The sequence below is a fragment of the Takifugu flavidus genome, chromosome 3 (genome assembly GCF_003711565.1).
Source record: "Takifugu flavidus isolate HTHZ2018 chromosome 3, ASM371156v2, whole genome shotgun sequence".
NCBI lineage: Eukaryota > Metazoa > Chordata > Actinopteri > Tetraodontiformes > Tetraodontidae > Takifugu > Takifugu flavidus.
This window is the reverse complement of record NC_079522.1, coordinates 2,998,621-3,018,694: the sequence shown is the minus strand read 5'-3', so window position 1 is coordinate 3,018,694 and position 20,074 is coordinate 2,998,621. Positions and strand designations below refer to the sequence as shown.

Below are 20,074 nucleotides of genomic sequence, written 5' to 3'. Positions count from 1 at the left end.
GGCGTGCGTGGGGAGGCGTGGCGGCGCCGCCGCTCCCTCCGGGCCCGTTGGCTGGTGTCTTTGTGTCCATGGCGTGTTTGTTTGTTTGGGGCGGCGGCAGAACAAAAGGTGGCCGCTTCCATTCTGCCGCTGTCAGAAAACTTCCCAACGTGCCCGCCGCATTGCGGATGCCAACCGGCGAATCAAAGGACGCTGCGGAGCAGACAAAGAGGGGTCGATGCCAACCTCCAGCAGCCATCGCCTCCCTGGCACACGGCAGAAAACAAAATGGCGGCGCGCCGCACGCCACCACAATATGGCTGCATGGAGCGGGGACGGGAGTCGCGGGGGGACGGGGGACACGTTGGGAAGCGTCCCGTCTCTGTGATCCCGCGGAGGAATGCCGTCTTGTTTTCGCCAAAGTTCCAACTATGTGAAGACGGTAAATCGCTCCGATCCGCAACGCGCCGTTGAATCCCGGAGAATCGGATTCTCCGGCCCAAAGGGAACATTACACTGGCCATTTATTCCAAACAATGCAACTCCTCTCGCTGCCAATATTTCACATTCTTTAAAAAAAAAGAAAAGGAAAAGGGGCGATAATCAAACGCTGCGCTCTGTTCTGGTGGCGGAGGAACCCGCCGGTGCCGGACGCTAAAAACGCCGCGGCAGATGCAAACTGGAGGAGCGGTGGCATCTACAAAAGACACAAAAGAGGCGGCGATGCCAACCCGGTGCCACTGGCAACCATTATTGTCTGAGCGCCGTGCCTTCTGCTTCCTCTGGCACTCAAACACAAAATGGCGCTCAGTTCCATGGTAATGAGCTAGCCCACGCCGCCGCCGCTAGCGCCGCGCCAAAGAGGGGGAATGCTGCTGGTGAATTAACAGAAAATTATGGTTTAAAACTGGGGGGGAAATGGGAAAATGGGAGTCCCCGAAATTTAGAAGAGTGGAAAATTAAAACCGACGAAAGAAAAAGGAAAATTCAAATAAATTTGGGAGTGGGGATTTTTAAAGTGGCCAAAAACAGCTCATTGTTTTTGTTTTTTTTAAATTTACAGTCTGATAGAAATAAAAAGCAAAACCAAAAAAACCCAAACGCAGTTTTGCTGAGGAGATTTTCGGGGAACCAAAACCAGTTTTTCAGGATTTAAGCCAAGAAAAAAAAAAAAAAACGAGATCAGATTTAAACTCAAATCTCACATTTCAAAGGTGGAAAAGGAGAAAACGCGTGTTGGGTGGTGTGTGAGGCAACACACACACACACACTCACACACACACACACGCGCGCAGGCCTGGCCCTACCTTGGTCCTGGACGTAGTAGGCCAGGAACAGGTCCAGCTCCTTGACCGACACGGTGATGTGGTGCGGCTGGACACAAAGTGCTGGGTTGGTGCAATGTGGCGACTTGACGAGCCGCTCGCCGTCCGTGCTCTCCAGCGGGATCCCTTTGAAGAGGATGACCATCACCAGGTCCAGGCGCCACACCTTGTCGGCCTGCCGGAGGCAGTCGATGCGGCGGATCTTGCCCTTCTGGTCGGGGTTGGACAGCACGCAGCACGGGTGCTTCTTGCCCGTCACGCTGAGCACGAAGTCCTCGCGGTACTCCTGCCGGATGTCCTTGCGCAGCTTGGCCAGCAGCCGGGACGCCCACTTCTGCTTGACCTCCGGCTTCTCGCCCAGGAGCTCGTCCTTCACCGCGCGCTCCTCGTCCTTGGACATCCGCTTCTCGTGCTTCTTGAAGTATTTGCGTTTTCGGGCCTGGAGGTTGAACCAGGTGTAGGCGATGGCGCGGACGTGGGGCAGCAGCGCCTCGATGAAGGGGTGAAATTCATCCTGGAGTCACAGGAGAGACACGAGATCAGCGCCAAACTCGGAGCGCCGCCACGGCGGGAATTAGAGGCACATTCCAGAGTTTCGCTACAATAACACCAAACTCCCCGGGGGCATTTGGACCAGACCTGCCGCGTCTCACGGCCCAGGTGATGGCCGGGGGGGCGGTTCTGCTCAGGAACGCGGCCTTTCTGAGGAGCCAGAGTATGAGGAGAATTCTCCAGAGGTGGAGTCGGGACTCGAGCGGGCCGCGTGGCTCCGGGCGTGGAGGAACCCGCTCGACGAGCCTCATTCCACAGCTGGAGGTTAGAACCTGATGTTCCTCACCTGCCGACCTGACCCACCCCCCCGGAACAATAACCCGCCCCTCCGAGCAGCTCCTGAGCTGAAACGTTCGGGAACAAAGCTGCAGAAATTTAGCTCAATTATTTTTTTTTTTTAAAGAAGTAAAAAAAAAAGATCCATTTAAAACGGGAATAATTTTTAAATGTGCAGAAATGAGACGGATAATTCAGGAAAACTGACTGGACCCGACATTTTCACACGAACGCCACCTTTGAATTGATCCCAAAGTCTTTTTTATTAGGAGCATTTTTAAACTATTTATCCGGATCGATTCTGGGAGCAGAATTAATGAGAAAATCTCCCTTTTTACGATCGTTCAAACGGAATCAAATCTGACATTTTGCCGGCGGCGTTTGGAGTTAAAGCGCGTTTGGCTGCTGTCGGGCCGGGATGGAGGAGCCCCGCACCCGGAGCGGCCCCGGCCCCGCAGCCGGAGCGGCCCCGCATGAATTACCCTTTATTCCTGCTGCCCTGCGCCTTAAAACTAATTGATAAAGTCTTTGTCATTCACGCTGCTCCGCGTCTCGGTCCTGCTCAGGAAAAGTTGAAATGTTTTTTGGGTTTTTTTGCGGAGATAAACGAGTTTAAAAGCGCAAACACACGCGCAAACACACGCGCAAACTCACGCGCAACCTGCCGCGCAGCTCCGTCCGTCCGCCGCTTCTGCCAAGCAAAATATCAACAGTCGGAGCCAGCGGAGCCGCTCCAAGCTCGGCTTATCACAAGTGGCTTTATCTGCCCCCGTCGGGGCTCCCAACACACGTGGAAATAAAACACGGCCGCGGGAGCGTGCGCGAACTTCCAGCGCGACCCAAATCACCCAATTATGCCCGGGAAAAGGGCGCGATCAGCCCGGATTATCGGCCCAAAGCAGCTTTACGCACCACTTTGTGCGCGCGCGGACGGAAGGATTTTCCTGGAAAAATCCAGAGAAAGTTTTTGGAAACGCACTTGGAGTGGCAGAAGTGCGGGGAAATGCGGGTGAGAGTGAAGCGTTTACCTGCGTGAGGCAGATCGGGGAATACATGACGACACGGGGGAAGCGAACGACTCGGACCGGACCGGACTCCTCTCGGCTCTATCGCGCCATTCCCGCTGCGCTGTGCGCGTGAAACCGCGAGACTTTATCCAAGCAGGTCCATGAAGGCCGCGGCCGGATCCGGAGACGGTGCTGACCGCCGGGCGAGGCTGGGAGGCGGGCGGCCGCTGCGTTCTCTGCGGTTCTCTGCGGTGCTGCTGCGGGCGGGCGTGTGCGCGCTCTGGCGTCTCGCTCATAAAAGCGTCGCGGGGAGCTTCGCGAGGGCGGCCGAGAGTGTGATGTTCTCCCCCCGCCCCCTCCCCCCCGCCCCCTCCGCTGGAACCGGACTGGACCAGGAGCGGAGCGGCTTCCAGCGAATCAAACCGAACTTTGGGATTTTTACAGGATTCCAGACCTCCTCCTCCTCCTCCTCCTCCTCACGCGCCCTCGGGCCTCCTCTTCAGCAGAAAACTGCGGTGATTCCCCGCAACCCGCAAACTTTCTGTCAAACTCCAACGCAAACAACGCCTGATTTAACGTGAAATGACGTCACACTTTAGGTTCGATCCCGCACAAAAAACAGCCCAATCAAAACTTCAGCTGATTAATCGAGTCTGTGCAATCAGATCACGCGTGTGCGCGTGGGTTGTGCGCGCGCGCGCCTAATTACAGGTGAATCGGTGCCAAAGTCGAACTTTAACTCGGCTTTTCTGCGACGTGAACGCAACAGCAGGCGGAAACCATGACAACCGAGTGATCCCGGTGGACGTACCATCACACCGAGCTGGAGTGGTCCCGGACCGGTCCCGGACCCGGCTCAGCGGCACATTTCGCACTTTCTGCTCTGTTCTGTGTTCTTTCTCTCCACAAAGTCAACACCGGAAGACAAATCTGTTGGCGGCGGCGGTCACAAGTTTTGGAGCAGCTTTGTGCTTTAATTTTATTTTTCTCGCCGTCCTTCCTCCTCCGCTCGGGGGGTTTTGGACCCGGTTTTCGGGGTTGTTCGGTCAAGTTGAACGGGGTCCAGAAGAGGCTGAGTTTCCAGATCTGGGCCGGTCTCCGCCTTCACTTTCACTGCCTGTCCGACTGACGCCCCTCGGCTCCCGGCAGCTCCCGCAAAGCTGCCGCCGACGCCGCACGGCCCGCTTCCGGTCGGGACGTTCCGCAGTAAAACTCCAACTCTAAAAACCTTAAAAAACAACTTTAAAACCTCCACAGGGGACGTCGAAGGATGGTTCGGGCACGCGCATCAACGCGCTCATTTCGTTCTTGAATTAAATGATAGTTTATCTTAATTCTGAGCCCCTTTTAGAAACCCACCAAGCTTGTTTGAGCCAGTTTTTTAATTCCCTAAATTGGTAGCCCTGGCAACCAACAGCCAATCAGGAAGGGTCCCGCAGGCCACGCCCCCTTGACTTTGACCTTCCGACTGACACATTTGGCTGAAACGGAACCCTTTTTCTCAGCACGTTTCAGCAGAAACATCAACTCCTTCATCATTAAAGATGAAACATTTTTAACGACGATGACGTTTGTCGGTTCTTCTTGACGAACATCTGTCAAAGTGACGCGAGAAAGCAGAAACAACCTGGCATCGGGAGGCGGAACCCTCGTTTTAAAGCGTCGACTTCGTGGACGTCGCACCAACAAGCGACTCTTATGTTGAAACTACTTCCGGTTCGCGCCGCAGCTTTTCGCGGTCAAATTGTCGCAGCTGGGTTTTGTAATGGTCCATTGATCCCGGGCTCTCATTGGTCAGAAGGCCCCGGGACTCCTTCACCCCTGGGCCCCTCACTTCCGCTGCTCTGACGCGCCCACAGGACAAAGTCACCGAACATTGGAGCGTTATTATTCCCGTTATTACCGCCGTTATTACCGCCGTTATTACTGCGCCTTAAGCAGGAGCAGCAGCGACGGGGTCCTGAGCCCTTTGAGACAGAAGCGACTGTTTTGTCTCCCTCCTCACACACACGCGCGCACGCGCTCAGTTGCATGAATGTGTGCGTGGCGCCACCGTGTGGCCTCCTGCAGGAGCACCAGAGATTAAGCCCGTTTCCTCCCAGCAGGGGGCGCTGTGGAGGAGCGGGGCCACCACCAATCACGAGCACCAGCGCTCAGCCGCGCGAGAGAGAACCTGTTGGAGTCTTTGATCTTCAACGCCGGAGAACAAAGCAGGTCCTCTTTGTTGTAAAACAGAACAGCGGAAAGTTCTGGGTTCTCGAACAGGAACCAGCCGCTTTTTCTGGACGACACGTCCCGAAAAACGCCGAAGTAAAACAATGCGGACGTGAAAATGCCAAATATTCAGCGCAGCGTTAGCCGGCGCCGCCACCGCCACATGGGAAACGCGCGGGCAGGACAAGAGCTCTTTGTTGAGGCTAAACGGCTCCTTTGGTGCTTCAAACATCTAGAACGTTTGTTCACAGGTTCTAAAGGTTCTGTAACGTCAGCAGACACAGCTAGCCCAGAGTGTTAGCATGCTAATACTGACAGTGCCATCCTGCAGGTGACCCCTGACCTCCGACCGACCCCCCAACAGCTGCTGGTTCCACTCACCATCCACCAGGTCTTCGCCGACACGTCGTAACAAAGCTGCCACTTGATGGTCCTCGCCGTCCCCGTCATGGCCGAGCTCTCGGACGGACATCAAACGCCTCATCAAAGGCGCAGTGGCGGGTTCACGCTGAGCCCCAGCGAGGTCACTCTCTGACAACAATGCATTGTGGGAGGGGGGAGGCAACAAGTTGCCCAGTGACGTGAACTTGATTGTGGTAATTGCACAAGCCCTGACCTGTGGCCACTCTGGCCCCTCCCCCAGCACCCCCCCCCCCCCCCGCAGACTCACAGAAAGTTGCTGCAGAAAGAGGCAACCTGAAGCTTCAGCAACTTTTACACTGGAGACCGTTTCAGCCGCCACATTCCAGTCGTCCACAGCCGAGCAGCGCGGCGGTCGGGGGGGCGGCGGTCGGGAAGGGGGGGGCGGCGGTCGGGGGGGCGGCGGTCGGGGGGGGGGAGGAACTTGGCAGAAACAGCAACCAGAGCAAATGATGGTTTTAATGGAAGCTAATTGTAAACATTTTAAAGTAAACGTGAATCCATCAAACGCGACGTTCCTCCTCAGCTAATGGAGCCGCTGGTAGCGGCGGCCCTGTTAGCACACCTGACTTTAATGAAGAGCTAATTAGCTGCCTGATTAGCTGCAGCTTCATTTAATGGCTTCTGAACTCAAAGAACAAGGAGTCGCTCGGCAGTGATTACGGGAGGGAAACGGCGTTTTCGGCGAAGCAACAACCGCAGCTGTGCTAACGAGCGAAGCAACCGCGTCCTTTCAGCTTTTAGCCGTTAGCAACACGTCAGAACTACATTCAGTCAACTTCAGAAACAAGATCAGGATCAAGGTTTTGGCTACGTGGTTAGCTTTAGATCATGAGATAATTAGCATTTTAAGTCGGTGCCATTTGTCCGAGCAACTGTTGCTTCTTGACTAAACGTGCGCAGAAACTCGGGTTTCCTTTTTCCCTCCAGGAGAAAGGCGGCGCCGCGGGAGACGCGCCAACGTGTCGGTTCTGAGGCCCAAATCGATACGTTTCATGGCCTTGATTGGATTAGCCGTTTCACGTTCAACCTTTAATTGGATTGTTAGCATTTACAAAGAGCTTATTGACAAAATCAATAGGCCAATCAATACCTGCGTGTTGAGCATGTTGAGCTGGACGTGGAGGAACGCGGCGGCGCGTCAGCGGGCGCTCAACAATCCAATTACAGCACAGAACAATATCTTTGATTAGAGGTGAGGGAGTCTGCTACGCAATCTTTAGACGATATTTGGGTTTTTGGGTTTTAACCTTTGTAGAATCTTGGCTAGCGGACCTGAGCAGCAGGTGGTTACCAGCCTATATAGCATCTATGCTACATCGCTACATTAGAGCTGGAATAATAAAGCTCTCGGTCCATCTCCTGCTCTTAATCCTCCTCCGAGGCTTAAAAACAGCAGCCAAGCTTCGAGTCTGAGACGTTTAAATGGCCGCCGACTTTATATTCACGCCGCTAATTATTTCTTTTGTTGGGCCAGATGTCTCCGACTGTAAGCTAGCAGGTGGTCACTTATTGAATTATCTCAGTTGGCCAACCAAACTGAATCAAGTCTGCTGCCTTCGTAGACGGAAAACTTTAATTTTGCATCTCTGCCGGGGCCTCAAATTAAAGACGATTATTTTTAATTTCATTTTACGCATCACGATTTTTAGGCTGTTGTCTTGTAACATTTTAGCTGCAGCTTCTGTGAGCAGATAAGGAGCTCATGACCGAGGGGACAAAGACAAGAAGCAACATCTGCTGAGGCTGCTAGCAGCGTTCTTTAGCTAGCAGGCGGTAAAGGCTCGTGATTCACAGTTAGCAATGAAGCTAAAGACAGAAAACGTACCCAGAATCTCTTTTATTTGAATATGTTTGTGATTTAATAGGTGTTTTTATACGATAAAAACAAACAAACTCGGATTTGTGAAATATTGAGTTGATAAAACGTTTCCAGTGTTTCAACATAAAACAAACAGCAAAACAAGAGCGGCAGAGCCCCAAAGAGCCGACCCTGGGGAACGCCATCGCTGAGCTGGAGTTGGTTATTGCTAACAAATCTTATTGATCCCTAATAATCCGATCGCTGCGGGATTGATCCACACGTAGGCCCGAAGTTTCACAGCAAAAAGAACATTTAAAAAAATCCTGATCAGAATTTTGCACCACGTAAACGTTCAAATCAGGAAAAACACCAGATATAAAAATCAGTAAAAAAAAAGGAGAGAACAGACGTGGAAAATCAGTGCATTAGCTCGGGGCCGCTAGTCGCTGAAACGTGCATTTTTCTCGCGTCTTTGGCTTCTAAAACAAGACGACATTGATCCACAGGTGACATACGAAGGCACTTTAAACTAGCCGGATATTGTTTTCCAAAGTAGACGAGCTTTGCTAGCATAAATCTACCGAACTGTCAACAGATGGAGGACAGCAACAACGATGCTATGCTAGTAGTATTGTAGCGTGAATCCTGTAGCATCCCTAAATATCCACAAACCTTCATAAATAAATGTTATTATGTTAAATAAGGTGATATAATTCTGCTACTTCTGTACAAAGCTACGCTACCGAGCGTCACATGATATAAACAGACACAAAGCTAGTTGGTATTTTTGGGTGATCGATCGCATCGATTTTCAGAACTTTGGAAGAATTAGCAGCTTTTAGTGACAAGCTAGTTCAGATTTATGCTAGGAAAGTATTAACGGTTAATTTTGATGCTAAGCTATGGTGACGTTAAATACAGCAGCGGTTTTGTGTCACAGAGAAGCAAAATTCCCTTTTGAAGAATGTTGGAATGTTTTCAGGAATCATTTTTGATGGTTTTTAAGTTTTCCTAAAAAGCTCGTTTCGTTGCTTAAATGGGCCGTTTTATAAAAATCAAAGCTCGCGGTTCTGAAAGGTTCTGGTCGTCTGAAGCCAGAAAAGGGTTCTGGAACATTCGCAGCACCTCAGCTGATCAAAGAACCAAAGACCAAAGGAGGATCAAAGCACGAGCGCTAAAACAGGTGAAACGACCTAAAAACAGCTTTAAAAGGCACAAACATCCAACAAAAACGGACTTCCTGGAGTTAGTGTCGCTCCGTTTGAGCTGATTAAAGAGTGGCGGCTAAGTCACTTGGGGGGGGGGGGGGGTCACGGGTGGGACAAAAACAAACAAATAAACAAACATTGATTTCGAGCATTTCCGATTCTGATCGATTTAGACAAAAAAAATATTCCGATGGTGCCCCCCCCAGGAAGGAAGAGTGTGACGCCCCCGCCTGTGCAGGGGGGGTCAAGGAGCGCGAACAGGCTACACGTGGGCGCGGCTGTAGCGCCCCCCCTGGAGCGGCTGCCGGCTCCGCAGGGGGAGGAACCACAAGAGCTTCCAGCGAGTTCCACAAACCTCCGCCAGGGCGAACTGCCAGGACCTCTTGGAAGTGAACCTGAGGAGCCGGGAACAGACGGTTAGCCTAAAGGCTAACGGAGGCTAGCTTAGCTAACGTGTGACGGAGAGGTAAAGGTGACTCACATCTCGTTGGAAAAGTGGGCCATCTTCTCGATGGTGGTCGTGTCCTGGGGGGCGACGAGACCACGTCAACACGCGCTCAATTACCCATAAACTACAAGGTGGTGCTAACACCTTAGCACGCGTAGCATGCGGGCGGACTCACCGACAGGATCCCCGTCAGCTGCGTGTAAAAGAGGCCGGACATCCCCCCGAACATGAGCAGGGCCATGAGCGCCGAGAGGCGGAGCAGCGCCAGCTCGTGGCGGGTGGCGAACCGCTCCTGGAAGGACAAAAGGTCAGTGGGCTCCTGCTCCGCCCACCCGGCGGCGGGGCGGCGGCGGCGACGCTACCTGATCGAGGCGGGTCAGCGGCAGGAAGTAGTAATACTGACAGAAGTCGAGCAGCAGCGTGAAGAGGCTGAGCAGCTGCGTGTAGAAGCAGAGCTGCAGGAAGAGCCAGTGGTTGTCCTCGCCGACGCAGTTGTTGATCCTGGAGAGCAGGGAGCCGTGAGGCGTGTGTGTGCGTGTGTGTGTGCGTGCGTGTGTGTGTGTGTGCGTGTGCGCTCCCACCAGGGGCAGTGGTGGTCCATGCGCCGGACGCAGTGGCCGCAGCGGCTGCAGTGGTGCGACCTCTTGGGCCGCATCAGGTTGCACTTGTTGCACAGCTCCCAGTGTTGCCGCTCTGCGTTGTCAAAGCAACAGTGAGTGTGGGCGGGGCCTGGGCGGGCCTGTGGGCGGCGCCGGGTCTTACCTGACTGAGGTATGTGGGGCTCCGCAGGAAGGCGTCCTGGATCCGCGGTGGAGGCTCTGAGCAGGGCGGCGAGGCAGAGCGCCGACGCTGCGTAATAACCTGCACACACACGAGCGTTAGCGGCGCCGCGCGGCAGGGAGGCTGCGCCCCGTCGCCGACGGCAACACTCACAGACGACGACGGTCCAGGGGATGTGACCTTCGCTGTAGTGTGGGAATAGCACCAGCTGGGGGACAAAGACGGTGTTGTAGAACCAGACCCCCAACACCAGGCTGACGCACAGCCAGCCCATGGGGTCGACCACGAAGTGTAGGCGGAGCTTCATGGCCGCCGCTGCTGCCGCCGCCACGGGACCACTCCTGGAGCCCACAGGAGGAAAGACAGGAGTGAAGCAACCAGCAGGAGCCGCCCGGCGGTCACATGGGTCCGAACACGGTTCTGGGGCCTGGAAAACAGCTGAAGACCTTCAGAGAAGATTTAAGGTTACAAACAGGAAGCCGAGACCCCAAAGCCCGACTTTTGGGGCCAATTCTGTCAATAAAGCAATGTTTGGTTTGATCCAGGCCTCAGTCCTGATGCTCAGATCCTGGTCGTGAGCATCGGCCTCTGATCTCAACATCAAACAACCTGAGACGGTGTAAAACATCAGGATTATCAGTGATTTTGGCCCCAAATTGATTCTTCTCGGGTTCCTCCCGCCTGCGGAGCCGCGTTAGCCGTTAGCGGCTGGCTAACGGCTAACGCGGCTCCCTGTCGTCAGAATATCACCGATTTGATCCATTTAGTGAATAAAAAGCTTCATACTTGGTCTGTGTCCTTTACGCTGCGCGAATTTATCACTTCCTCATCAGTGCGTCTGTGGGCTGGCCGGAAGCTGCTGTCCATTACTACCAGAATAAAAGACCGCGCTTCCGCTCCCTAAAACACATTTATTTGACCCATTTTGGGGGTTAAAATATTTGTAAATATTTTTCCTGACTAGTATTTTATTAGTTGAATAATAAATTACGTGTCATGTTGACTGCGTGTCCGCGCTGTTGCGTGTTTCGCCCGCTGTGTTGACGGAGACGCGACTCGCTGCTGCCACCAGCCGGTGAAATGCGAGTAAAAGCCCAGAGTCCCAAAGAATGTGAGGGACCTGGAGCCGCAATATCTCGAGGATATTGGCAAAAGCGCTTTAAAATAATAATAAAATAAATGTATAAAATCTTGAAATCCTCCTGTATTCCTTTGTGTTTCAACGTCTTCTGGCCGAGCCTTTTAAAATAGAAGGGATTTGTTTTTTTCTCACGACAGAATCAAAAATCGAAGGTAATTTCCTCGGCAATAATAGTATGAAACCAGCTTCAAATACATTTTGATAGTTTAATTTTATTGGTAAATCTGGTGACGTAATCAAACTTCCGCTAACGGCCGGCGTTTGTTGACAGCGACGCCGCTTAGCATTAACTATCACGCGGTAGTTTCGCTGTAGCTGGGGGGTAAAATGGCATCTTCCAACTCCTACAAGCTCCGGTGCTCCATCCCCGGTCATGAAATGGATGTTAGGGGACTCGCATCGACTGTTTTCCCCGAGGGAGCGTTCGTGTCTGTGTCCAGAGACCGAACCGGAAGAGTCTGGGTCCCAAACTCAAGGTAGCTAACGCTAGCATGCTAGCCAGGAATTGTGTTGTTTGGCTGAGTTTCATATCATTTAACATGTTAGATTGTCGCTCTGGAAAGGTGTTTTTTTTTTTTTTTTAAAAAGAAAGAGCAGCGAGGGAGACGTTAAGTCGTTTGCGAATCACAAAGTTTTCTTTAGACATTTGTGGCTAAATGAACATGGAAGTCGTTTGTTAACATCCACTCAAATTAGCTTTGTCATTCATTTGTGTTGGCTCAGACTGAGCTGAGCCGGCAGACCTCGGCAGCCCCTCCGGGCCGATGCCTCTTTGGAGGTCGCTCAACCCCATTTTCGTGTGTTTTTCCTCGCTGACAGCCCGGACGGAGGCTTCTCAGAGATGCACTGCGTGTCCGGACACTCCAACTTTGTGTCCTGCGTCTGTATGATTGCACCCACTGACAAATACCCCCGAGGGCTCATCGCGACGGGTGGAAACGACAACAACATCTGTGTTTTCTCCCTGGATCAAGAGCAGCCTCTGTACATCCTGAAGGGCCACAAAAACACAGGTGAGCCTTTTCCTCCTCTGTCCCATCACATCGCCTGAAGAGCCACGTTGATCCCGCTGCTCTTCTCCTCCCTGCAGTTTGCACGTTGTCGTCCGGTAAGTTCGGAACTCTGCTCAGTGGCTCCTGGGACTCCACCGCCAAAGTCTGGCTCAACGAGAAGTGCATGATGACCTTGGAGGTTTGTAGGGAAATGCTTTCTGTGGTGGCGAGGGCGGACGGGTGCTGACAGACGTTTGCTCGGGCTGCAGGGTCACTCGGCTGCAGTGTGGGCTGTGCTCATCCTCCCTGAGCAGGGCCTCATGCTCTCGGGCTCCGCAGATAAGACCATCAAGCTCTGGAGGGCGGGCCACTGCGACAGGACGTTTACAGGTTGGTGGAAGCGGCCCCTCTGTTGTCATTGCTGCACGATTTAACCGATGCGACTCTGCTGTAGGTCACGAGGACTGCGTGCGAGGACTCGCCGTCATCAGCAGCACTGAGTTCTTCTCTTGCAGCAACGACACGAGCGTCAGACGGTGGCTGGTGACGGGAGAGTGTGTACAGGTGTACCACAGCCACACCAACTACATCTACAGCATGGCGGTCTTCCCCAACAGCCAAGGTTTGATGTTCGCTCCCTTCTTTTAGCTTTGGCTCCCGGCAGGAGGCAGGAGGCAACCGTTGCTGATGTCCTTCTGTCAGATTTCATTAGCACAGGAGAGGACAGGTCGTTGAGGATATGGAGGGGGGGGGAGTGTTCTCAGACCATCCGCCTGCCCGCCCAGTCGGTCTGGTGCTGCTGCATTCTGCCCAATGGAGACGTTGTGGTGGGAGCCAGGTAACGGGACACGGATGTGGGACAGTCTTCCTGGTTGGCCGTTCCTGGTTGGATTATTCGTTCTTCTGCTCGTAGCGACGGGATTATCCGAGTGTTCACCGAGGCGGAGGACCGCACGGCCAGCCCCGAGGACCTTCAAGCCTTTGAAGACGAGCTAGCTAGAGCCACCATCGATCCCAAGACCGGCGACCTGGGGGACATCAAGCTGGAGGACCTGCCTGGCAGAGAACACCTGGCTGAGCCTGGTCAGCAAATACTGGAAGAGAAGCAGCAGACCAGGGGAGTCACCCAGAATAACAGGAAGTGTGTTTGCTGCAGGTCAACGTGACGGACAAACGCGGCTCATTAAAGAGGGGCAGAAGGTGGAGGCGTATCAGTGGAGCGTCGCTGACGACCGCTGGGTGAAGATCGGAGACGTGGTGGCAGGTTCCAACCAGCAGACCTCCAAGAGCGTCATGTACGAGGGGAAGGTAACGAGAGCTGACTGGCCGGCTCCGGATCTCCTCTGGTGTCGTCACAAATGATCAGAACCTGCAGGTGAGACCGCGGCGTGGTCGCAGTGATGCTCTGTCCTGTCGTGGCAGGAGTACGACTACGTCTTCACCATCGACATCAACGAGGGGGGGCCGTCTTTGAAGCTGCCCTACAGCGTGTCCGAGGACCCCTGGCTGACCGCCCACAACTTCTTACAGAGGAACGACCTCAGTCCCATGTTCCTCGACCAGGTCGCCAACTTCATAATTGAGAACACCAAAGGTCACGTGGTGGGGCCGTCAGCACCGGGCGTCGCCGACCCCTTCACCGGTGAGTCCCAGGCGGGGGTCTGAGCCAGCCGTGTCAAACAGGGTCGGGCCCAACGGGTGCTTTTGTGTCCCGACAGGAGGAGCTCGCTACGTCCCCGGAGCCTCTGATGGCCGCTCAGGATTCGGCGCCGATCCGTTCACAGGTAAACCGTTTCCCCGCAGGCTTCTTCGCCGCAGGAGATCCTGCTCTCACGCCACGTTCCCTCCACACAGGCTCCGGTCGCTACATCCCCGGATCGGGTCCCGACCCCAGCGCTCCAGTGGGCGTGGCCGACCCATTCACAGGTGAGCGGAGCAGCAGGTAGACACAGACAGAGTGGGCAACAGGCGCTGGAGTTAAGATGTGCTCGCTCCTCAGGTGGAGGCGCCTACTCCTCAGCAGCCCTCAGACACACCACCACCAACATCTACTTCCCCAAAACGGAAGCCGTGACCTTCGAGCAAGCCAACACCTCCCAGATCTTTGGTGAGTGGGTGGAGCTAACGTCCAGTCCCACTTCCTGTCTGTCTGACCGCTCTGTTTGCTCCTCACCAGCTAAGCTGAAGGAGCTGAACGAAGGCACGCCTCCTGAGCACAGGCTCACGGAGGAGACGCTGGACACCCTGGAGGGGCTGCTGGAGGCTGTGTCTGACCCCTCCAAACCTCCCCCCACCCTTCAGCAGATGAGCCTGCTGTGGAAGGCCGTGCACTGGCCCGAAGGTACGACCCTGAGAGGGGAGGTTCAGCTCAGTCGTTTCCACAACCCTCCTCCCAAAACCCCTGAAACTTGATGACTGAATGAGTGATGGGGCAGAATTCACCAACCGGAGTCCTTTATTTCCCTGCAGACATCGTCTTTCCTGTCCTGGACATTCTAAGACTGGCAGTGCGCCACCCGCTGGTCAACGAGCGCCTCTGCGGGGAAGCAGAGGGAATCCAGCTGTGCAACCACCTGCTGAGCCTGATGAGTCCTGAGGGCCGGCCCGCCAACCAGATGTTGGCCCTGAGGACTCTGTGCAACTGCTTCAGCGGCAGACAGGGTCGCGCCCTCCTCATGGCCCACCGTGACACCGTGCTGTCACGCGCTGCCGACTTGTCCGCCGTCTGCAACAAGAACATCCACATCGCCCTGGCAACAGTGGCGTTGAACTACGCGGGCTGCCTGCACAGTCAGCCCGACCTGGAGGCCAAGGCGCAGTGCCTGTCGGTGGTCAGCAAAGCTCTGGAGACGGTGCAGGACAAGGAGGCCGTGTTCAGGCTGCTGGTGGCGCTGGGAACCACCGTGGCCTTTGACAAGACGGCTCAGGATCTGGCTCGCTCACTGGGGGTCAACTCGCAGATTTCAAAATATTCATCGGGCTCCGAGCCGTCCAAGGTGGCCGAGTGTTGTCGGCTGGTTTTAAAAGAACTCCAGTGACGTCAGTGCTTAGGAAAACCACAGTCTTGATCGGTGTGATGAAGAGTGTGAATGCATGTGACTGCGGGTCTGAAACAATGAGTAAAGATTTAAAACACACTTCTTTCCAAGACTGCGTCCATTTGTCTTCGACACATTTCATTCATTGAAGGCCAGAGATTTTCTCGGCCTCTGTGGGCAAACATAATTATCTTCCCTCACAATCGCTCATTTTAATCTGGATTTAATGATGAAACTCATTCCATTTTACTTTGAGTTTAATTTGTCGTTTTCCCAGGAAGGACTTTTATTTAAAAATGAAATCGACATTTATAAACGCAAATGTATAACAGTTAAAAACATTTTTAATTGACAAGCTAAGGAGTATTTGTTTTCCTCAAACCGGAAGTTTTCATCGACCGTTTCAACTCTGACCCGGAAGAAGTTTTCAGTAACTTCCGGTTATTCATTAGAAAAATTGGCGGCATCTGGTGTTGCTCTATTTTTTTCCTACAATTACGGGATTTTAGCTCGGAACGATGAACTCAAACGTCACGTATCCACAGCTCACGGTGAAATTGTTCTATTTAGTCCTGTAATTTTTTGGACAGTGACGAAGCGCGTCTCTCTGCGTTCATTAGCATCCCGAGAGGCTAGCAGCTAGCAGCTGCACCCAGTGGAGAGTGTTCGATCCGCCTCTTCACAAACATGGCGAACCCGGCTTCGTTGCAGAAAAGAAATGGGAAATATTTATGGTTCTCCCTCCTTGGGTTGGGATTTCAACCGGACTCCGCGACTTCATCCATCGGCAAATCCAACGTGAAACACATCAACCTGGGACCGTGAGCCGGACTCCGTTTTCTACTCTACTCTCGCGACTCCAACACATTAACGCTCATTTCTGCTCTCATTTCCAGGAACATGTTCGACAAACCCAATAAAGACGCTTTCTACATAGTCACCCATTTTCTGTTGGACAAGTTGAACCCGACGCGGTTCAGTGAAGCGTACAGGTAAACCCGGACCCGACCGGCCGGGGTTCTTTACTGGCCCGGTCCAGAATACGTCCTAAAGCACCGCCTTTGACCCGTTTAGGTTCTGCTGGCCGATTACGAGTCACAAAGCGGACGCAGAGTTCCGTAAAGTCACCTGTGCCTGGCTGCGAGAAATTATGGTAAGAAGCAGTTTGTTTCTGAAGGAGCCACTTTTCAGCAACAAACCCTCAAAATGTCTGAAATCGATGCCCAATGAAACCGCCTGGACATTGTCTCCAGGACGAAGGAGCCAACGCAGGATCCAGAGTGGCGGCGTCCTTGTTCCTCTCGCCCGGAGGACCCAAGTTCACCAGCCTGATGCTGAGTTTGGCCCATCACGTCATGCTGCAGGAGATGAAGACCTTCCACACAGGTGCGTGCTGCACCTGGGCGCCACACGCCTGCGTCCAGGTGGGTCTGATGATCTTGGATGGTTCTGACAGAGGGCAGCTGGGTTCCCGAGGCCGCCGCCACGCCCGCCTCCTCGCTCAACGTGGCCGCCAAGCGCTTGGAGCTGGTCCACAGGAGGTTCCTGAGGACCGCCGTGGAGCAGGATCGCTTCCTCCACGAGTACCAGAGGAGAGCCCAGTAAGTCCTGTCGGCCCATCACACAGATGACGTCGCCGCGGTAAACTCCGTTTGGTTTCTAATCATATGATGACGCTAACAACTTCAGAGCCTCGGAAACGTTGCCTTTGTGGGTGTTTCTGATTGGCTGATTAAAGCTCCGCCCATCTCGTTAGCAAAGGCGAAGCAAAAGCCTTTTTTAAGAGACGCTTCAGAGCAGGAAGGTTCTGTGACGTCCTCTCGGACCCGGACCCCACGTTTTCGTTCACCTGAACCAGCGTTAGCATCGGCGCTAACGCTCAAAGCGCGGCCTCCTGCCTTCATCACTCAGCTGGTCGCTGTGTTGCAGGCTGCTGGTTCAATCTGTGAAGGACCTCCGAGCAGAAGGAGCCAAGTACGACGAGCTCCTCAGGTGGGTGAAAGTCTCGTCTGTTGCTCGTCTGGGAGGAAGGAACTGAATTCGCCCCGTTGTAAACGTGTGTGCAGGCGCCACGGCGACGTCTCCTCCTCACACGGAGCTTCTCCAGCTGAGAAGATCAGAAAGGTGAGTGTCCGACCGCGGCGCCGCTGCGACTCGCCGCCGCGACGCTTCGCTCAGCCGTTGGTCCCCTCAGGTTCGCTCCCTCTGGGCCACCGTTGATGGAATGCTGTCCAGCATCAAAGCCGAGCAGGAAGCTGTGGGAAGCGTTCTGCAGGGAGAGGTGGACCAGTACGTCCTGGACGGGACCGATCGGGTCCTGACCGTCCCCCAGAGCCTGCAGGCGCGTGTGGAGCAGCTGCCTCACCAGGTGAGGGTGATCCCGGCGTCTGTGGCGTTCCCGGCGTCCGTGGTGTTCCCAGACCTGGAGCCTCAACCGGTTCTGATGTTCTGCAGCTGAGCTCGGGCCGCCTGTACGAGCGTGGCCAGCTGGACCTGCTGTGTCTGCTGGAGCTGACGACCCAGAGCCTGCAGCTGCTGCGGGAGGAGCGGCGCCGGCTCCCCGACGCCCCCGGAGCGGGCGTGGGCGCGGCGCGGCTGCAGGACACGCGTGGGCAGATGTCGCGGGCGCTGCAGAGTCTGCAGCTCCTCCGGTGCGTCTGCCGCCCTCACGCCGCTGATGCTCGGCGTTCCGGCCCAAACTGGCTTCTGATTCCTCACTTTACAGGCAGAAGATCTCCAAGGATGCGATTCCCGAAGCCAGGAACGGCGTCCAAGAGCTGGAGGCCAACTGGGACAGGAAGTGGTCGCAAACGCTGCGGGATTCTCCGCTCGCCGCTTTCCTCCAGGAGGACCACGTGAGTGTGGCCGCAGCAATGAGAACGCCTCCGTCGCCGTGGTTACTCAGGCCTGTCTTTCAGGCCGTGGGGCTCCTGTCGCCGATGGCGCCGCTGTCCTTCGAACCAGTGGCCGACGCCAGCTTCAGCGTCTTCTCCCAGTTTCCTGCCGCGCTTCTGGGTGAGCCGCGACCACAGGAAGTGGAGCCCGAAGCACAGGAAGTGGAGCCGAGGCGCCCCGGCCGGAGCAGGTACTGGGGCAGCTGTGCTGCGATGGGGGGCAGATACCTGGGCAGGCCTGAGCACTGGCCCGTCCGTCACGCGTCTCCCGACAGAATTCCTGCTCTCTGATGACCGCGGCGAGTTGAGGGAAATCGCCGCGGACAGATACGGAGCAGACACTCGCCCTTAGCCTGATGCTAACGATGCTAACAGTCCTGATTTGTGCTGACTGTTTCAGTCCTGAAGCCGCCGCTCCTGCTGACAGGGCGCCATTGCAGGCGAACACCTCCCTGGACTGGCTGTTGGACACGCCGCCGTCTCCGAGGACGCCCGTCGCTCAGGTCGGTGTAGAACTTCAGGCCGCGGTGAAGAACGCCACGAAGGGCGTGAGGTCCGAGACGGAGATTTTAGAGCTGGAGTGGGAGAACCTGGCGGCTCAGGTGGGGTGATGATGTCACTGTTGGGAGCGGGGTTGTGGGGCAGCTCCTCACTGCTGTCCGCCAGTTTGCAGATGCTGTGGCGACTCCTTCAGAGGGCGGAGTCAAAGCTGTGGACCTGGAGTCTCTGCTCGGCACGCTTCACACGGACCCGTTCTCCACCAGGAAGCAGCTGCCTCGCACCCCCGACAGCCTGAGTGGGTCCAGAGCCGCTCCGAGCCCGTTGGGCCGCTGCGTGCTGACTAAAACCGTGTTCTCAGTTTCAGACGTCAAGAGCTCGTGGCGCAAAGCCGTGGAGGAGGACCGAGCGGAGAAACTGGGCCGCCCTGGCCAGCAGGAGGCGCCCTCACGCACCCCACCGCCTCTTTGGGACACCTTGTCCATCGACGCGAGCGGCGACGACGGCGTTCTGTTCGGGCTGGAACAGGAAACGCTGCCCGAGCTGCCGAGCCTGGACGAGGAGGACGGCTCCTTCCTGGACCGCCTGGGGACGCCGGACCAGGACGTCTCTGCGTCGGGCCAGGACTGGCGCGTGGACTTGACGGGAACCACAGAGAAAGTGTTCTCACTGGACCTGGACAGTCTGGAGACGCCGTCCTCGCCCAAGACGCGGGAGTACGTCCTCCCCAACCTGATCACCTTCTCCCCCATCGACGACAGGAAGTGTTGAACTTTGAACTGCCTCTAAATGGTTTATTCTGTGTGAACGCTGCTCATGCGTAAAAAAGGAACCACTTCCTGTTTATTTGCACTCTCTCCAGTGTTTACACCATGTTGACTTTGTAAATATGTGAGTAAGACCATCAGGCCTTTGGACAATAAAAACATCCCTTGTTGAGCTTCTCTCTCTCTCTTCACACCTCCTGAAATATTTGAAACCGGAACAGGAATGAAAAGTTTCCAAGATGAAATTTGCGGCTGCAACTTTTCGTTTAACCTGAACTTGTGACGCACCTGTTGCTCCACTTATTCACTGCTGTCAATCCCGCTCACGGGCGACAGGGGGCGACAGAGCGCCCGGCTGTGATCAAGTCACCGGAAAAGACGAAGGGAAGCCGGAAACGCGATGTCCGCCTTCACAATAAAACACCGTTGGACTCCAAGACGCTGCAAACTCCGTCCAACACAAATGGTTTTCATCTGCGTGTATTGCGAATATTCTCAGCCTAAATAGGCTCCTGAGTTAAAGAATATTTCTGGTGTTTTCGCAACAATAAATGCGGAACAAAATGCAAAACCAACGGATGTAATCTCACAGGTTAAACCCCGCGAACTTAACGTATTTCCGAATCTTTCCAAGTAGGATCCGATCCCTTTTCCGATAAATTCGATCATCTTGCGGTTAATTCGTGAGAGAAGCTGATCCGGATGGGAAATGCGTGTCGAACCGACCGTGG

At 54.6% G+C, this 20,074-nt stretch overlaps 4 protein-coding genes, 1 long non-coding RNA gene and 1 other non-coding gene across 12 annotated transcripts in view; 3 read left to right on the top strand and 3 right to left on the bottom strand.

The window, feature by feature from the left end:
* The window catches only part of LOC130523056 (nuclear factor 1 B-type-like), a 37,664-nt gene extending 33,380 nt beyond the window's left edge, over nt 1-4,284 (bottom strand). Inside the window, exons 1-2 of one of the 6 annotated variants that reach the window (XR_008949784.1) lie at nt 3,161-3,527; nt 1,287-1,818 (exon numbers count right to left, since the gene is read on the bottom strand). Coding sequence is in view for 5 of the 6 variants with exons in the window: in XM_057028014.1 (XP_056883994.1) it covers nt 1,287-1,818; nt 3,161-3,187 (559 nt within the window). In the remaining variant the exon portion in view is untranslated. Of the gene's footprint in view, nt 1-1,286; nt 1,819-3,160; nt 3,531-3,950 lie in introns of those variants that run through there. The other 5 variants (XM_057028012.1, XM_057028014.1, XM_057028015.1 and 2 more) reach the window with 5 other exon arrangements.
* Nucleotides 4,285-7,598: 3,314 nt separating this feature from the next.
* On the bottom strand, nt 7,599-10,930 carry zdhhc21 (zinc finger DHHC-type palmitoyltransferase 21). Of its 2 annotated transcripts, none has more exons than XM_057026084.1 (8): nt 10,800-10,930; nt 10,167-10,459; nt 9,996-10,094; nt 9,815-9,926; nt 9,596-9,734; nt 9,409-9,525; nt 9,267-9,310; nt 7,599-9,180 (listed from the first exon to the last, which is right to left on the bottom strand). In XM_057026084.1, the coding sequence occupies exons 2-8, from the start codon at nt 10,318-10,320 to the stop codon at nt 9,048-9,050; spliced, it is 798 nt and encodes a 265-aa protein (XP_056882064.1). In that variant the 5' UTR covers nt 10,321-10,459; nt 10,800-10,930; the 3' UTR covers nt 7,599-9,047. The 2 variants fall into 2 exon arrangements, with proteins under 2 accessions (XP_056882064.1, XP_056882065.1); XM_057026085.1 differs by having other exon boundaries at nt 10,167-10,354; nt 10,800-10,889.
* Nucleotides 10,931-11,391: 461 nt separating this feature from the next.
* Nucleotides 11,392-15,283, top strand: plaa (phospholipase A2-activating protein). Its single transcript, XM_057026039.1, has 14 exons — nt 11,392-11,630; nt 11,974-12,167; nt 12,245-12,345; nt 12,416-12,536; nt 12,601-12,768; nt 12,849-12,984; nt 13,060-13,229; nt 13,303-13,454; nt 13,569-13,788; nt 13,865-13,930; nt 14,001-14,072; nt 14,146-14,253; nt 14,323-14,487; nt 14,616-15,283. The coding sequence occupies exons 1-14, from the start codon at nt 11,482-11,484 to the stop codon at nt 15,182-15,184; spliced, it is 2,391 nt and encodes a 796-aa protein (XP_056882019.1). The 5' UTR covers nt 11,392-11,481; the 3' UTR covers nt 15,185-15,283.
* Nucleotides 15,284-15,613: 330 nt separating this feature from the next.
* haus6 (HAUS augmin-like complex, subunit 6) lies at nt 15,614-19,515 on the top strand. Its single transcript, XM_057026040.1, has 14 exons — nt 15,614-16,005; nt 16,081-16,176; nt 16,259-16,337; nt 16,438-16,570; nt 16,641-16,785; nt 17,114-17,176; nt 17,251-17,308; nt 17,379-17,552; nt 17,639-17,835; nt 17,910-18,039; nt 18,103-18,269; nt 18,479-18,680; nt 18,745-18,874; nt 18,938-19,515. The coding sequence occupies exons 1-14, from the start codon at nt 15,872-15,874 to the stop codon at nt 19,345-19,347; spliced, it is 2,118 nt and encodes a 705-aa protein (XP_056882020.1). The 5' UTR covers nt 15,614-15,871; the 3' UTR covers nt 19,348-19,515.
* LOC130523493 (small Cajal body-specific RNA 8) lies at nt 18,293-18,422 on the top strand. The gene has a single exon (XR_008949900.1). It is a non-coding gene; the product is annotated as a small Cajal body-specific RNA 8 (non-coding RNA).
* LOC130522087 (uncharacterized) lies at nt 19,394-19,885 on the bottom strand. Its single transcript, XR_008949540.1, has 2 exons — nt 19,632-19,885; nt 19,394-19,540 (listed from the first exon to the last, which is right to left on the bottom strand). It is a non-coding gene; the product is annotated as an uncharacterized LOC130522087 (long non-coding RNA).
* Between the last annotated feature and the right edge of the window lie 189 nt (nt 19,886-20,074).

Excerpts from the sequence above, each read along its gene's own strand:
- haus6 (XM_057026040.1), top strand. The coding sequence starts at position 15,872 with ATGGCGAACCCGGCTTCGTTGCAGAAAAGAAATGGGAAATATTTATGG. Across the intron at positions 16,177-16,258 it reads CGGTTCAGTGAAGCGTACAG|GTTCTGCTGGCCGATTACGA; the intron begins GTAAACCCGGAC and ends TGACCCGTTTAG. Across the intron at positions 18,875-18,937 it reads TCGCACCCCCGACAGCCTGA|TTTCAGACGTCAAGAGCTCG; the intron begins GTGGGTCCAGAG and ends CCGTGTTCTCAG.
- plaa (XM_057026039.1), top strand. The coding sequence starts at position 11,482 with ATGGCATCTTCCAACTCCTACAAGCTCCGGTGCTCCATCCCCGGTCAT. Across the intron at positions 11,631-11,973 it reads GTCTGGGTCCCAAACTCAAG|CCCGGACGGAGGCTTCTCAG; the intron begins GTAGCTAACGCT and ends CCTCGCTGACAG. Across the intron at positions 13,455-13,568 it reads GCGTCATGTACGAGGGGAAG|GAGTACGACTACGTCTTCAC; the intron begins GTAACGAGAGCT and ends CTGTCGTGGCAG.
- zdhhc21 (XM_057026084.1), bottom strand. The coding sequence starts at position 10,320 with ATGAAGCTCCGCCTACACTTCGTGGTCGACCCCATGGGCTGGCTGTGC. Across the intron at positions 9,927-9,995 it reads GCCCCACATACCTCAGTCAG|AGCGGCAACACTGGGAGCTG; the intron begins GTAAGACCCGGC and ends TTGACAACGCAG. Across the intron at positions 9,735-9,814 it reads ATGGACCACCACTGCCCCTG|GATCAACAACTGCGTCGGCG; the intron begins GTGGGAGCGCAC and ends CCTGCTCTCCAG.